The sequence below is a fragment of the Cherax quadricarinatus genome, chromosome 66 (genome assembly GCF_038502225.1).
Source record: "Cherax quadricarinatus isolate ZL_2023a chromosome 66, ASM3850222v1, whole genome shotgun sequence".
Classification (NCBI taxonomy): Eukaryota; Metazoa; Arthropoda; class Malacostraca; order Decapoda; family Parastacidae; genus Cherax; species Cherax quadricarinatus.
This window is the reverse complement of record NC_091357.1, coordinates 11,793,757-11,809,429: the sequence shown is the minus strand read 5'-3', so window position 1 is coordinate 11,809,429 and position 15,673 is coordinate 11,793,757. Positions and strand designations below refer to the sequence as shown.

Below are 15,673 nucleotides of genomic sequence, written 5' to 3'. Positions count from 1 at the left end.
ATCCCTGTCCTCCAGTACTCTACGGATCCCTGGCCTCCAGTCCTCTACGGATCCCTGGCCTCCAGTCCTCTACGGATTCCTGGCCTCCAGTCCTCTACGGATCCCTGGCCTCCAGTACTCTACGGATCCCTGGCCTCCAGTCCTCTACGGATCCCTGGCCTCCAGTCCTCTACGGATCCCTGGCCTCCAGTCCTCTACGGATCCCTGGCCTCCAGTCCTCTACGGATCCCTGGCCTCCAGTCCTCTACGGATCCCTGGCCTCCAGTCCTCTACGGATCCCTGGCCTCCAGTACTCTACGGATCCCTGGCCTCCAGTACTCTACGGATCCCTGACCTCCAGTACTCTACGGATCCCTGGCCTCCAGTCCTCTACGGATCCCTGGCCTCCAGTACTCTACGGATCCCTGGCCTCCAGTACTCTACGGATCCCTGGCCTCCAGTACTCTACGGATCCCTGGCCTCCAGTACTCTACGGATCCCTGGCCTCCAGTACTCTACGGATCCCTGGCCTCCAGTCCTCTACGGATCCCTGGCCTCCAGTACTCTACGGATCCCTGGCCTCCAGTACTCTACGGATCCCTGGCCTCCAGTACTCTACGGATCCCTGGCCTCCAGTACTCTACGGATCCCTGGCCTCCAGTACTCTACGGATCCCTGGCCTCCAGTACTCTACGGATCCCTGGCCTCCAGTCCTCTACGGATCCCTGGCCTCCAGTACTCTACGGATCCCTGGCCTCCAGTACTCTACGGATCCCTGGCCTCCAGTACTCTACGGATCCCTGGCCTCCAGTACTCTACGGATCCCTGGCCTCCAGTACTCTACGGATCCCTGGCCTCCAGTACTCTGCGGATCCCTGGCCTCCAGTCCTCTACGGATCCCTGGCCTCCAGTACTCTACGGATCCCTGGCCTCCAGTACTCTACGGATCCCTGGCCTCCAGTACTCTACGGATCCCTGGCCTCCAGTACTCTACGGATCCCTGGCCTCCAGTACTCTACGGATCCCTGGCCTCCAGTACTCTACGGATCCCTGGCCTCCAGTACTCTACGGATCCCTGGCCTCCAGTACTCTACGGATCCCTGGCCTCCAGTACTCTATCATATTTACTCTTCAAGTTGAAAGGTCTTACATGTGCAACAGTTAGGCATCTTTATTTTGTATTGAAACTTTTCGCTTACACGGTCGGCTTCTTCAGTTAAATACAGAGGAGAATAAATTGGAGGCAGCACGAGCAGTGGCGAGGTAAAAATTTAACCAGTCCATCATCATCCCTGGAGAAAGTTCTTGAGGTGGTTATTGGTCAGCCTAGATAAGAGCTCTGCTGCATAGTCTGGAATAATGTGAAACAGAAGCACGAGAATGGTGTCTCATATACTGCCTCCTGCAACATCTTCGAAATCTTCCACGCCTCACCTTCGGTAGTATATAAGGTTCCATTCTCATGTTTCGGCTTTACATTGTTCCAGACTATAGAGCTGAACTGTTCTACGGGTTGAGGGACTGACCACCTCGAAAAAAAAAACACATTTCTCCCAGATCGTTACGTTATTTGACTGAAGAGGCCTACTGTGTAGGCGAAAAGTTTCAGTTGAACATAAAGATGCCTAATTGTTGCACAGATCTTCCATTTGTCGGTATTATACATCATTTTCGTCATACTGTTCAAGTTTCTCTGCCGCCTCTTGTAGTTCGTCCGTACTTACTAACCTAAGTCAGACACTACTGCCCTGCCTGGGCTCACCTGAGTTTGGGGCTCCCATCTCTCTCGTGTCTCCTACCTGCCTCTCTTCTAATGTGTCTTCTACTCGTCTCGGATCTCACAACTTCTCACCCATATTTGTCAGACAAAAATTTGACGCGAGTGTCAGTTATGATTCTCTAGTTCTTCATGAAGAATTTTACTGTCATAGGTCACCTATGGTGTTCACTCCCATTCCCCGAGTGATGTATGACCTTTATGGCTTTATTACCTCCCCGTGAACATAATATAGCCCTCGTAATAATAATAATATTTCCAAAAGTATATAATAGCTGATAGGCATAACTGACAACACTCGTATACTACAAACAAAGCCCTTGGTTATGCAGAGCATTTCTGGCAATTTAAGTTAATCTTTTCCCTTAGTATGCCACCCACAACAGTCGCCTAACACCGAGGTATCTATTTACTGCTAGGTAAACAGGGACAGCAGGTGTAAGGAGATCAATCCCAGACCCTCAGTGTGAGATCCCCTCAAGGGAGGTTCCTTGATGCTGGTGAGGGGCTCTTGATCTAGGGAGTTGGATCTGTCCTCCGGTTCCCTGAATTGAACCTGAATACCTTTCATTCTCCTCACATGTGCTGTATAATCTTACGGATTTAGCGTTCCCCCATGATTATAATAAGGTGACATCCCTCGGCAGCGGCAGCGGCAGCAACGGTATCCTACCAGCTCTTCTTTCTCAAAAAAACATCGCTCAACAAACTTGTGATGGCCTAAGTGAAAGTTCAACTACATGAACCCACGTAGACCACAACATGACCCAAGAATACTAAGAATGTAACCCAAATCTTGACAAAATTAGAAGATCTAAGGAAGCAGCCCTGCTAACCCAAACACTGCCCCCGCTGCCAGACAATCACTTAACCCAAGCTCCTAGAAAACAAGCCTTCTCCTCCATTGCTACACAGTATCTACTTCAGTGATACTATGAAAGGATATCGCAGAAGAAACAACACCAGTAATAAAAGAATAACAGCAAGGACCCTAGAACTCAACTTGTCTACCCAGCAGGACGCCAGTGTATCATCAACCCCCCTCACCGCCGCCACCCAGGGAACAACAACAACAACAACAAACATGGCTGACTCCCCCTCCAACTCCACTCCCTTCAAAGGATTCACCCATGATAACTCAGGTATGATTATTCCTGACAATATCAAGGACTACATCGTTGCTCTAGAAAATGAAATCAAAGATATCAAAGCAACACTCGAGCGACGAGAATCCAAGATAACCAACCTCGAGAATAAGATCCAAAACCTTGAAGAGAAGATTACATCGGGAAGTGTTGACACAGAAAATACTCTAAAAGCAGCTATAGCCAGTCACACTGAGCAAATAACAACAATAAATATGAAGGTTGAAGAAGCAATCAAGGACTGGAATCAGAACATGCACACTCGACTAAATGAATACCTTGATTTCCAAGACGACAAAACTGAACAAGATAAGTTGTCTGATGCAGTTATAATAAACAGTCCACACATTCCTAGTGACATAACACAAGCTCAGTGCAAAGAAACTGCTATCAGGATAATACAGAACCACGTACAAGTCATCGTGCAAAACAATGAAATCAAAGAAACACGTTTGCTAGGAAAACCAGGAAGTAAACACAGTATAATGATCAGACTTCATTCATACGATAAAAGAAAGGACCTAATTAAATCAGCAATTACAATGAAAAATGGAGTGTACATAAATGAGTGTCTAACAAAAAAACGTCAAAACCTTCTGTTCAGGCTGAGAAAACTTAAACAGGAAAACAAAATACATCAGTGTTTCACGCGATATGGGAAAATACTAGTAAGGAAAACATCAACAGGACAACAATATACCATCTCAAACGAACACGATTTCTCTACCTTCCTTAGAAAAGCTGACATTTCTTTAACAGATTAGATAAGTGCCCTTAATACATATATACGTGTGGTGCATATAGTGTACGTTACTATTATATTGTACATTATTATTTTTATTATTTTTCATCACTAGCTAATGAAATACCTCCAGTACTCTATACTTCCTTCTTACTGCTATTAATTGCTCATAATTTTAAATTACAAGTCAAATCTTACTCCAAATTAATAATATTCATTATTCTTACCTGTCCATTTAATTTTGTTTATCACTAATTGTTTTTTTAGTCACTTTTCATTGTGTATGCAATTAGTGTATATTCCAATTACTTTTTTGCAAGTACCAAAACTATCTTTTGCTAGCTAGTACCAACTACCTCATTTTTTTTACTTTTATTGTGCAATAAACTGCTCAATTTATTTAATATTACAAATCAGATCTTACTCCTAAACCAATATTATTTCATAGTGACCACCTGTCCATTTAACTTTGTTTACCATTACTTAATTTTAGTCCCTTATATATTTTCTCCTTTATTTTAGCTTTATATAACTACCCTAGTTTATATATTCACAATTGTTAAAATAATCAAGGTGCTATTCTCAGGTGCTAAAGTAGAATAAGTTCACAATTTTGCCATTATATTCCAAAGCTCATTTATTTGATTACCACTTTATTGGTCACCACAACTTATATTAGTCCCTTTTATATTATTATTTTATACTTTAATTCTAACTTTAAAGAATTACCTTTATAGTACTACCTACTATCATATTCCCAAGCTCCATTATTTTATCATCACTTTATTTGTATTAGTCCCTTTTTTATAGCTCATTATTTTACATTTGTTAAATAATTCAGGTGCTATTTTTTAGCTTAAGACTATTTACTTTGTTTTATACTTAATTCTAACTATAGATTCACTACAAATCTTATGATTACAAGCATTGATCCTGATACCAACCTCTTATTTAATGACTTAAATGAATCAAACAGTTACTGTAATTACTACACTGCAGAACAATCAAAGGCACTTCTCAGTGCCAACAACAACATAACTATCTTTAACTACAATATCAGATCTTTAAGCAAGCATTACGATGACCTCATAGCATTACTAAATTCCTTACATGCCAATATGTCCATCATTACACTAACTGAAACCTGGCTAAAGCCTGATAGTACAGATGTCTATGCCATTCCTGGTTACACAGCCATACACAACTGTAGGCCAGACCAACAAGGGGGTGGCACAGCCATATACTACTCAGACCAACTAGAATGTATCACTAATACTTGCACAAGGGATGAACATGGGGAATATATAATAGCCAAATTCAAATCCAAATACCTACAAAAACCTCTCACATTGATAAACATCTACAGAGTTCCACAGTCAAACATTAGCCAATTTAGTCAAAACCTAGGAAGTATGATAACTGATGCACGCTTGAACAAAGATCACTTACTACTCTCAGGTGACTTCAATATAAATCTCCTGCAAGACCAGGACCCACACGTTACTGAATTCACAAACACAATGAGTAACTGTATGTTGCTACCAACAGTAACAAAACCTACAAGAGTTACAGAGACTAGTGTTTCCCTACTTGACCACATCTGGACCAACACCATATCCCCTTTAAAATCAGGCATAATTACAGATAATACCACAGACCACTACCCTACTTTTCTCATAACAACTCTTGGTAAATTACCCCAAGACACTACTAAAGTCACCTTCAGACTTCACAATGAGGCAGCCATTAATAACTTCACAACAGCAGTAGCAAACATTGACTGGCACACTGAGCTAGAAATCTATACAGATATTGACGAATGTATTAATAATTTTCTAAAAAAGACCCAATACCTCTATAACAAGCACTGCCCTAAAAAAACTAAACAGATGACAGCTAAGAGACTGAACAGTCCCTGGTTAACACCCAGCATTCTCAAATCCATAAATACAAAACACCAATATGAAAAACAGTACAGAATGGGTCACATAACCAGAGACCAAACAAAACGTTACTCGTCAATCCTAACCAGCCTGATAAGAAGGGCAAAAAAATTGTATTATGAGAACAGATTATCCAACTTACGAGGTGATATAAAAAAGACCTGGAAAACCCTATCAGAAATTCTAGGAACAAAAAAGTTATCACGAAATAGCGAAATAAAATTAGCAAAATCAGATGAACCCCAACTCCCACCAACAGAAACAGCAAATAGACTCAATGGCTTCTTCTCCACTATAGGACAAAACCTTGCCAATAAAATCCCAAGCTCAGATACCCCACCAAATGACTACCTCACCGGCAACTACCCGAACACACTGTTCCTAGCTCCGACTAACCCATACGAAGTCTCCCTTATTATCAACACACTAAAAAACAAGGCAGGAGATTTAAATACCTTACCACCCTTTATATACAAAAAAGTGTCACAAGTGCTATCACCAATCATTGCAACACTCTTTAACAAATCCATTGAATCCTCCACCTTCCCTACAGTACTCAAAATAGCAAGGGTCACCCCGATCCACAAAGGAGGAGACCAAACAGAGTTGAATAACTATAGGCCAATATCCAACTTACACCCTCTCTCAAAAATCTTCGAAAAATTAATTCATAAACGAATCTACTCCTACCTTATCTCCCAAAACATACTCAACCCCTGCCAATTTGGATTCAGGCCAAATAAAAATACTAATGATGCTATTATACACATGCTAGAACATATATACACTGCAATAGAGAAAAAAGAAGTCCCACTGGGGATCTTCATTGACTTACGTAAAGCTTTTGATACAGTTAACCATGACTTGCTCCACGTAAAATTGTCACACTATGGCATAAGAGGGCACTCCCTCAACTACCTCAAGTCATACCTCAGCAACAGAAGCCAATATGTGTATGCAAATGGGGCAAACTCTTCTGCACAACCAATTACAGTTGGTGTCCCACAGGGAAGTGTCCTTGGCCCTCTTCTCTTTCTCCTATACATAAATGACCTACCAAATGCTTCGCAATTACTCAAACCCACACTATTTGCAGATGACACTACATACGTCTTCTCCCACCCGAGCCCAGTCACGCTAGCCAATACTGTAAATACCGAATTACAGAAAATATCTACCTGGATGAGGACTAACAAACTTACACTAAACATTGACAAAACCTACTTCATTCAGTTTGGTAACAGAGCTACAGATGTCCCTCTTAACATAATGATAAACGGATCACCTATCACAAAGCTAACAGAGGGAAAATTCTTAGGAATCCACCTTGATAATAGACTCAAATTTCATACACATATACAACAAATTTCTAAGAAAATTTCCAAGACTGTAGGCATACTATCGAAGATACGGTACTATGTTCCACAGTCAGCCCTCCTGGCCCTATATCACTCTCTTATTTACCCCTATCTCATCTATGGAATTTGTGCATGGGGCTCAACAACAAGTAACCATCTCAGACCACTAATTACCCAACAAAAGGCTGCAGTTAGAATGATAACAAATTCTCACTATAGGCAGCACACTCCACCAATATTCAATACACTAAACCTACTCACCATACAAAACATCCATACTTATTACTGCACCTATTACATACATAGAACACTTAACTCTGATATTAACCCTCCCCTCAAACATCTCCTTGCCAACCTCAACAGAACACATGACCATAACACAAGGCACAGATCACTCTTTGATGTTCCTCGTGTCCATCTCACACTATGCAAAAACTCAATGCACATAAAAGGCCCTAAAATCTGGAATTCATTACCTGTAAATATAAAAGAAACACTACCTGTTTATAAATTCAAGTCTCTTCTCAAAGATCACTTACTCACCCAAAACCAAATAAATACTGAATAACTGAACCTTATAAATTGTATATCTTAAATGTTTCTCACAATTATATCACATAAATGTTAAACCTAAAACCCAATCTAACTTTATTATTTTTTAAATACACTACCTAACAGAATACTCCATTCTACTGAATGTACAACAATGCATACAACCATATGACCTGTCTTTGTAATACTCACTTGTGCTTTATAGTAATCTGTTTACATTAAAGTTTTATCACTGATTTCATCATTGCTTAGTTAATCTTAAGTTAATTTTAAGCCAGCCCGTAATGCTATGCATAGTATAAGTGGCTTTGGCATGCTGCTCTTATCTGTATTTTTTGTACCTCTGTATGTGTGCTCAAATTTTAAATAAATAAATAAATAAAATAAATAATCAGTGTGAGATCTGAGGACGCTGTCAACCAATCTTATCTTCAGTACCAGTCTGGTATCTAACTTCAGTATCTTTGTGAACGATCAGGTGTGTGAGGGGGATGGGGCTCCATGCTGGCGCATATACTCGGATGAATTTAATACATGTGTATGAAGCCCGGAATAACTTATTTTCATTGTTTAGTTTGTGTTTAGGGCTTTCCTGAATTCATTTGGTTTGATTTTAGTTTCCAGCACTTGTTGCGCACAAGTTAATCCCAACCAACAATTCTGCGATTTTTTTCACTTTTAATTAACATCTGTAGTTACTTCCTCTCCTATTCCTTGGATTGAACCATACTGCCTATCAATAATCGGCAGGAGATGCAACATTTCCCCAATGAAAAGCAGGAGCGCAACGAGTACACTGAGAGACAACACAAGTGTCAGGGGCCCAAGACTGTTCAACTACCTCCCAGCATACGTAAGGGGGATTACCAATAGACCCCTGGCTGTCTTTAAGAAGGCACTGGACAGGTACCTAAAGCCAGTACCTGACCATCCAGCCTGTGGTTCGTACATCAGCTTGCGTGCGGCCAGTAGTAACAGCCTAGTTGATCAGACCCTGATCCACCGTGAGGCCTGGTCTCAGACCGAGCCACGGGGGCGTTGACCCCCGAAACCCTCTCCAGGTAAACTCCAGGTAATGCATTCCCCCCTCCTACATTTACTCTGATCAAATCATTATCTCTCATTCCCCAGGTGCGACCACAATGGAAAGAAGTTTTATTACCTAATTTTATTGGGGGTTTCTTTCACTGCATGTACATGTAAACCATACCACGGGCGGGGTTAGAACCCGTGATCAGAGTCTTAAAACTCCACACCGTTGCAATCGTGTCATTACGATTTCGTGAGTCATGTACATGTACATTTTGTGCTCAGAATGTGTGCCCTCGAGAACATTGATTTTTATGTATGTTTACATAGAATAAATAACTTATGGGTTTAGTGCTATCTTATGAATATAATAATCCCAATGTTGAACGTGTAATCATCTAGTGATAACGTTTTCTGTTCTTGTTCCCTGCAATGTTATCAGGATGTTATCACAGCGTGTATATACGTAAATGTTGTGTGTATTATCTTTGTGAGGGGATTGTGTGGGAGTTTATGGGGTCTCTGGGGGAGGGGGCCCCCCCTTCAACCCAGTAATAACCAGCCTCGGGGACCCCTCACAACCCTTCAACCCAGCAGTAACCAGCCCCCGGGGGCCCCTCACAACCTTCTAACCCAATAATAAAACCTCTAATAATATCTTTATTTCTAAAAGTACATGTGCAAGGTATACAGGCCATAGTTGACATCAATGACATACTACTATATAGAAAGTCGCTTGTTATGCAGAGCATTTCTGGCAACTTAGTTAAATTTTCTCCCAGGATGCGACCCACACCAGTCGGCTAACACCCAGGTACCCATTATTACTGATGGATGACCCAATGGACGACCGGTGTAAGGAAATGCGCCCAGTGTTTCCGACGTTTTCCGGGAATCGAACCCGGACCCTCACCGTGTGAAGCGAAAGCTATTGCCACCAGGCCATGGGCCACCGTAACACTTTTGACATTTTTATTCGGTTTTCCATACTTGTTACGCAGGCAGAGGCGTGGAAGAAGAGAATACATAACTGAGCAGATGTATTTATCAATATAAAGGCATACAATAGTGACAAGTAGATGTGTCAGACACTTGAACAACAGTTAAATACGTAGTTTTATCTTTTATATAAAACAAAAGCCACCTAACTATTGCACATACCGGTGTGTATTTATTATTCAAGTTCATCTTGTGGCTGTTAATATAACTTATCTACGGCACACTGATTGGAGTCTGTGGATATTCTGAAATATAGCCTCTTACACCCTCCCCTTCCCCCCGTTCCCTTTCTCCCTCCTTTGTCTGCTTTTATCTCCTCTAGGGAGGGTCCCATCCTTCTGAGGTGCCTTGATGCCGCTGGAGGGCTCTTCATCCAAGCAATTGGATCTAACCTCCATTAGACCAGATATGAATACCTCTTTCCCAAAGGTGCTGTATGAACCATTGGGTTTAGCCCTCCCCAGTGACTATAATATTTTATTAATTAATGAAGTCTTTCTGGTAAAGACTGGCATTCATTCTCATTAACTTGTGAAGATGTGCATATATATATATATATATATATATATATATATATATATATATATATATATATATATATATATATATATATATATATATATATGTGTGTGTGTGTGTGTGTATATGTAGGCTTATGCATAATTGCTAATAATTGTATGAAAAATTATTTCTTTAAATAAAAATTAGCGGCAAATACTAATTCTTATATAAGAAAACATGACTTTTGACTTTATTACATTCACAGGAGAGTTCTAAACCCCTAGTGGTCATACAGCTCCTAGGGAAATGGAAAGGAATCAGGTTTGATGCAAGGAAGGGATGGGTAGCTCCACTTCTTTGAATCGAGAGCCTTTCACCAGCATCGACGTAGCACACCTGAAGGGGCATTTTATCATGATAGTTTCGTATCTAGCAAAATATTTAATCTATCTTGCTTACCTTTTAATCCCTACGTTGAACATTTTCGGATTAGCTTCCATAGCGATTACTTGGACATTTCTCAAAACGTAGATTTTTTTTTTTTTTTTTGGGGGGGGGGTAACTTTCTTTTTTTTTTATCGAAGAAATACTTATATAGTATGAAGTTTTGTGTGAAATTGTTAGTGTGATATTTGGTATTGTCAGGTGAATTTAAACTATTGATAAAATACTAAATCTTTAATTTTAAATGTGATATTTATTATAAAGGTAAAATTTCTTTATTGTTGTAAGAAAAAAAAACGGAAGCCATGTTGATTACATTTATGTACAAGTTTGCTGGTCGCAGACTAAGACCTTAACTACAGTAAACATGTTCTAGATAACTATCAGTTTAATAACATGCATCTTGAGTGAAGGACAGACGTTGCAGAACAAACTTGTAGTAGCACAACGGTTACCTTTGTGGTTCTTTTTCAGAATTCGATAAATGTCTGCACGGAGCGTAACATTGTCCTAATGAAAGCTTGCTCTGTGAGGTCTTTTCACTTGTCGGCAGCATATTTGTCTATGGACCTTAGTGCTACCAGTCAGAGAAAGGCACTGTAGGAGTGTTTACCATAGTTGAGGGAACAGCGACTGGCAGGAGTCTTGGTTATTCCAACCAGTTATATATAGAGGTACGAAACTGTTTAAGAAGCGTAGTTGTAGTTTCAGACCAGCCTTGCTGTCCAGTCTGGGCTAACGGACGGAGAATAGTCTCTCCCACTGCGCTGAATGACACTCGCGAGTTTAGCAAGTCACGAAATACAATAGTGTTAAGGTGCCCTTTAAATCTGTAGACAATAACTAAAAAGGTTATTTGACAGCTGCCCAGCATGAATCTAAATGGCATCCAGTTTTCATTTCTAATTTGTAGCCTTGTGATTTGTTCTGGCCATTGTATCGTAATTATTTGAAACTAAGGTATTTTGCCATTTCTTAGCCCAGAGTATTGACAATATTGGTTCGAATCGCCACTGTCTGCTGCCTGTAGCTGTTATTGGTAAATAAGGGTGATTTAGAGTAGGCAATTTAGAAAGGCTTAAGCAACAGTAGCAAAATGCTACTTGGAAGTGGCAGATTTCTCTAGCTCCAGTCTTTGCCTTTCAATGTCGAGAAATGCCTGCTGGAAGGCGTGGTTCCTCTCGGAGTCTGTCTGCATCTGCCTGTAGATGTCGTGGAGGAGGCGCAGCTGACACTCTTGCAGGTAGACCCGTCGCTTCTCCAGCTGCAGGAATTCCTGGTCGTCGCGGTCGTCGTCCTGGTCGATGTCATTGCCTTCCGTGCGCGGCCGCTTCGTGCTGGGATGCCTGTAATTATTGTCGTCCTCTGGGCTGCCCACGGTGACTGTAGGGCTGAAGCTGTCGTGGTTGGTGTACACACTGAAGCTGTCGTGGTTTGTGCACACGCTAAAAGACACGAAATTTGTCAATTATGTTCGCGTAGACATTAATTAAAGGTGCACTTTCCAAAACCAGGAGGATAGTTTTCTCAGAATGATTATTTAATTTCTCCATGAGAGCAAGGAGCCTACTAAAAAAAAGATTAAAAAAAAACCTACATGCAAATACGCAGGAGGCTAAATGAAACATACAATGGGTGGTGGAGAGGGGGAAAAAAAAAGGTACCAAGGATGTTCGAAGGCGAACACTCAGAAGACTACGAATACAGAAGTACAATAGGATAGTGCGAGACATTAATTTAAGACTTTATATGAAAATGACTGGAAGATGTGGCCAGGGGCGGATCTACTATGAAACTAATGAAGCTAAGCTTCAGGGGCCCCAGAAGCGACTTAATCCACATTGCTTCAAAAATTGCTGGTTGTGAAGGAGCCCCAAAATGTAGGTACGCCACTGGATGTGACAAATGAAAAACATGAACATGAATATTCATAACGGATCGCAGGTCAGGTATAGTTCGTAAATATTGCGAGAGCTTTTCCTGCTGGAGGGGAACTGGAGATACACGAATTACATTTTATCTGGTAGATAAAAAACAGATATGACGAAATTATGCTGGAAAGTTGTAGATCTACCGAGGATGAGCAGACGAGTGGCTCTCCTGGACTATATGAAAGATTATTCAGCTGAATAAATTAAAAAGATAAAAGTAATTGACAGATGAGATCTTTAGCAAAAAAAAAAATCCCTTAAGGATGAGGACGAACGTTGATGAGACAGTAAACTCTAATCTAAAAAAAATTTAACCTACCCTCCTTTCCTCTGGCCAAATCTGATAGCTCCCTATATCCCTAATTTTGACCAGATTAGAGGTCAAACCCTGACCTATATCATCAGAAGAAACAGTAAGTGTTCAATTAAGGTGTCTGGGGTAAATGGAAGGCATTAGAAATTACATTAATAACAACTATCATAACGTAAAATATAAATTTTAAAATCACTATTTCTGCAAGAGGAAAGGAAGGATTCTTAAATAACACGACAAACCTTGAAACATTAGCCAAGAAGTTAGTAAGGTAATTACAGTGGGAAGGAAAACTGGTAGTAATTTTAAAACAAAGCTGTCTAATTCATGCCACAGACATGGACCTTTCTGATCATAGTAAATGGTGTATCGTACACTGTTGCGTTCCTTTAAAACAAAGCTGTCTAATTCATGCCACAGACATGGACCTTTCTGATCATAGTAAATGGTGTATCGTACACTGTTGCGTTACCTTTCTTTTTTTATGGTGTCCACCGCTGGTGTCGCTATGGCTGCTGCTCCCACACCAGGTTCTTCTGTAGCAACACAAGCAGTACATTAGTTAAACATTGCCCTGGTTTAAAAAATAATGGAGGCCTCACTGCGAAGCCCTCATTTATAGTATTGTTTTCACGATATTGTAAGTCTCCATTCATGAATGAGAATGGTTAGGTATGAGCAAGACCTGCCTAACATGGGCCAATAAGCTTATTGTAATGCTGTCATGTTTTTATTGATTTTTACAGTGGTTTTGCCGACATAATTAAGGGACGTAACAACTAGGGAAGCCGTAGGTTAGGTTAGGTAAGGTTCGTCAGGAAACAGGACAAATGTTTCCTGACGCGGGTCTTAGTCAGATGATGACCCGCCTTTGGAGCTTTTGGTCATCTGACCGAGGCCTTCCGCTGGCTTACCGGTCCACCCCTTTAAAAATTATGGTCATTTATAACCTTCTAAAAATAAAAAGGAAGAAAAAAGTGATATGGGGAAGCCGTAAAAATTCTACTGTCGTTGACAGTGATCTTGGCATCAGGTCACATAGTTTGATGTAGCCAACCACATATCAGTTGTAATATGTTGGTGAACCTCCCCCCTTCATTTTTTTAACATTTTTAGAATATACCATGCTTGTAGCCTGAAGAGCAATTGATCACTTGGCACACGACAGTGACATTTTTTTTTTAATATACCCTAACAAAGCCAATATGATGATTTACTTTACCTTTAAAGCACCTAGGCAGAAATACACCATGTGTATATACACTGTGGTATGAGGGTTCAGCTCATAACCAAAAGGACCAGGGTTAGATTTAATTAGATGGAAAGGAAAAAATGTGTGGTCAAATAACTTAACTCTTGCTGCCCCTGCTCACCTAGCAGTCAATAGATACCTACCTACCTAAGAGAGGTCCTAAGGTCACCAAGGGTGATAAGCCACACTGCTTGGTTTACTTGGGTTATTAACCCGCCTGAGATAATACCTAGGGAGGGTTTCGGGGGTCAACGCCCCCGTGGCCCGATCCGTGACCAGGCCTCGTAGTGGATAAGGGCCTGATCAACCAGGCTGTTATTGCTAGCCGCATGCAACCCGACGTACGACCCACAACCCGGCTATTCAGGTACTGACTTTAGGTGCCTGTCCAGCGCCTTTCCTCTACCCCTGCACTATCCACTGCCCCGCTGCACTCCATTACCTAATGGTAATGCTACCCATTACCCCTGCATCCTTCCCTGTCCGGCGGCGCTATATAACCCTTGTAGGTTTAGCGCTTCTTTGTTATTATAATGTCCAGCGCCTTGCTAGATTTTATTGTTATCTCTTAGTTTAAAATGTTTAAGAATTAAACAAGTACATGCCATATTTATCCTAAAAGTACTATAGGTAACAGGCGCACAAATACTGGCAAACTATATCTTCATATAAAGTAGTATGACATACCTTCGGAAGTTAGTGAATGATCCTGTAGACGCGAGGGGGAGAGAATCCCCCTTGAGGAGGTGCGAGACTTTAAATTGTGGTCCTGTTCATTAAAGTCACTTGACACTGATGAGGGTCTTATAGGCAGAGCATCAGCGTCTACCTCACAGATGAGGCCCTCTACTGCGCCTTCTACTGTTCTCTCGGTGGCATCTATCTCGCCCAAAAGTTCAAGAATTCTTAGATCTGTCTGGCTGTACAACACCTCAGAGTGACAGTCCGTTTTCTTTAACTTATTTCTACGGGAAACTTCTTTCTTTCTGTCGCTAAGATAATAATACCATTTTCGTCTAACTTCATCGGCAGTTCTAGGCTGAACGGTACACACCTCGTTAACTTTCTCGGTGATGGCTTGCCAGATAATCATTTTTTTCTCGTTAGTGATGGTACTGCAGAGTCTGGAGAAGAGCGTCGCCCTGTTCTTGTACACTTCGTCCACCAGGACGTCGATTTCATGAACGGAAAAGCGAGCTTTCCTCTTTTTCACTTCCATTTCACACTTGCACGGTACCATGAACTATACACTCGATGGCACATGAAGCTAAGAGTTATCATGGTACACTCGCAGGTGCCGTGAGCGACGGATAACTGTAAGATCACAAAATTCTCGTTAAGTCTTCTCGCTAAGATCTCGTTACACCACCGTGGGACAGTCTGGCGCCGCTGTGTGTACGCACTCGCACCCAACACTCTCACCTAGTCTATATTCTCACATTTTATACCCTCTTATAACACCACCCAGCGAGATGTATATACCCTGGTAATTAAATGACCTCCATGCCTAATTATGCTGAAGATTATTGGCGTGTGTACAGTTGCTGGCTGTTAAATGAGAAGAAAATAGAAATAAAAACAGATGGTGACGCCATTGGCATATTGTGTTACGGCGCATACGCAGACGATAGCAAAATGTCTCTCGCTAAACCCTTCTTTATTTACGCCTCCAGTTCAGTAACGTAACCAGGAAGGATATTAAACACGT

The 15,673-nt window shown here is 41.2% G+C and overlaps 2 protein-coding genes across 6 annotated transcripts in view; one reads left to right on the top strand and one right to left on the bottom strand.

Annotated features, from left to right (window-relative positions):
• The window catches only part of scramb1 (scramblase 1), an 85,570-nt gene that overhangs the window by 17,061 nt on the left and 52,836 nt on the right, over positions 1–15,673 (top strand). The window contains exon 1 of one of the 5 annotated variants that reach the window (XM_053799060.2): positions 15,340–15,451. The exons of 3 other annotated variants lie outside the window; for them this stretch is intronic. The gene's annotated coding sequence lies outside the window, so the exon portion shown is untranslated. Of the gene's footprint in view, positions 1–15,339; positions 15,452–15,540; positions 15,672–15,673 lie in introns of those variants that run through there. One more of the 5 variants, XM_053799057.2, reaches the window with a different exon arrangement.
• Positions 10,689–15,205, bottom strand: LOC128689905 (myb/SANT-like DNA-binding domain-containing protein 4). The gene is made up of 3 exons (XM_053778374.2): positions 14,653–15,205; positions 13,186–13,249; positions 10,689–11,914 (listed from the first exon to the last, which is right to left on the bottom strand). The coding sequence occupies exons 1-3, from the start codon at positions 15,203–15,205 to the stop codon at positions 11,569–11,571; spliced, it is 963 nt and encodes a 320-aa protein (XP_053634349.1). The 3' UTR covers positions 10,689–11,568.

Bases quoted from the DNA above. Each gene is read 5' to 3' on its own strand.
- LOC128689905 (XM_053778374.2), bottom strand. From the start codon at position 15,205: ATGGTACCGTGCAAGTGTGAAATGGAAGTGAAAAAGAGGAAAGCTCGC. The intron at 13,250-14,652 runs GTATGTCATACT...GTGTTGCTACAG, and splicing joins TCATTCACTAACTTCCGAAG to AAGAACCTGGTGTGGGAGCA. The intron at 11,915-13,185 runs GTAACGCAACAG...CGTGTCTTTTAG, and splicing joins GACACCATAAAAAAAGAAAG to CGTGTGCACAAACCACGACA.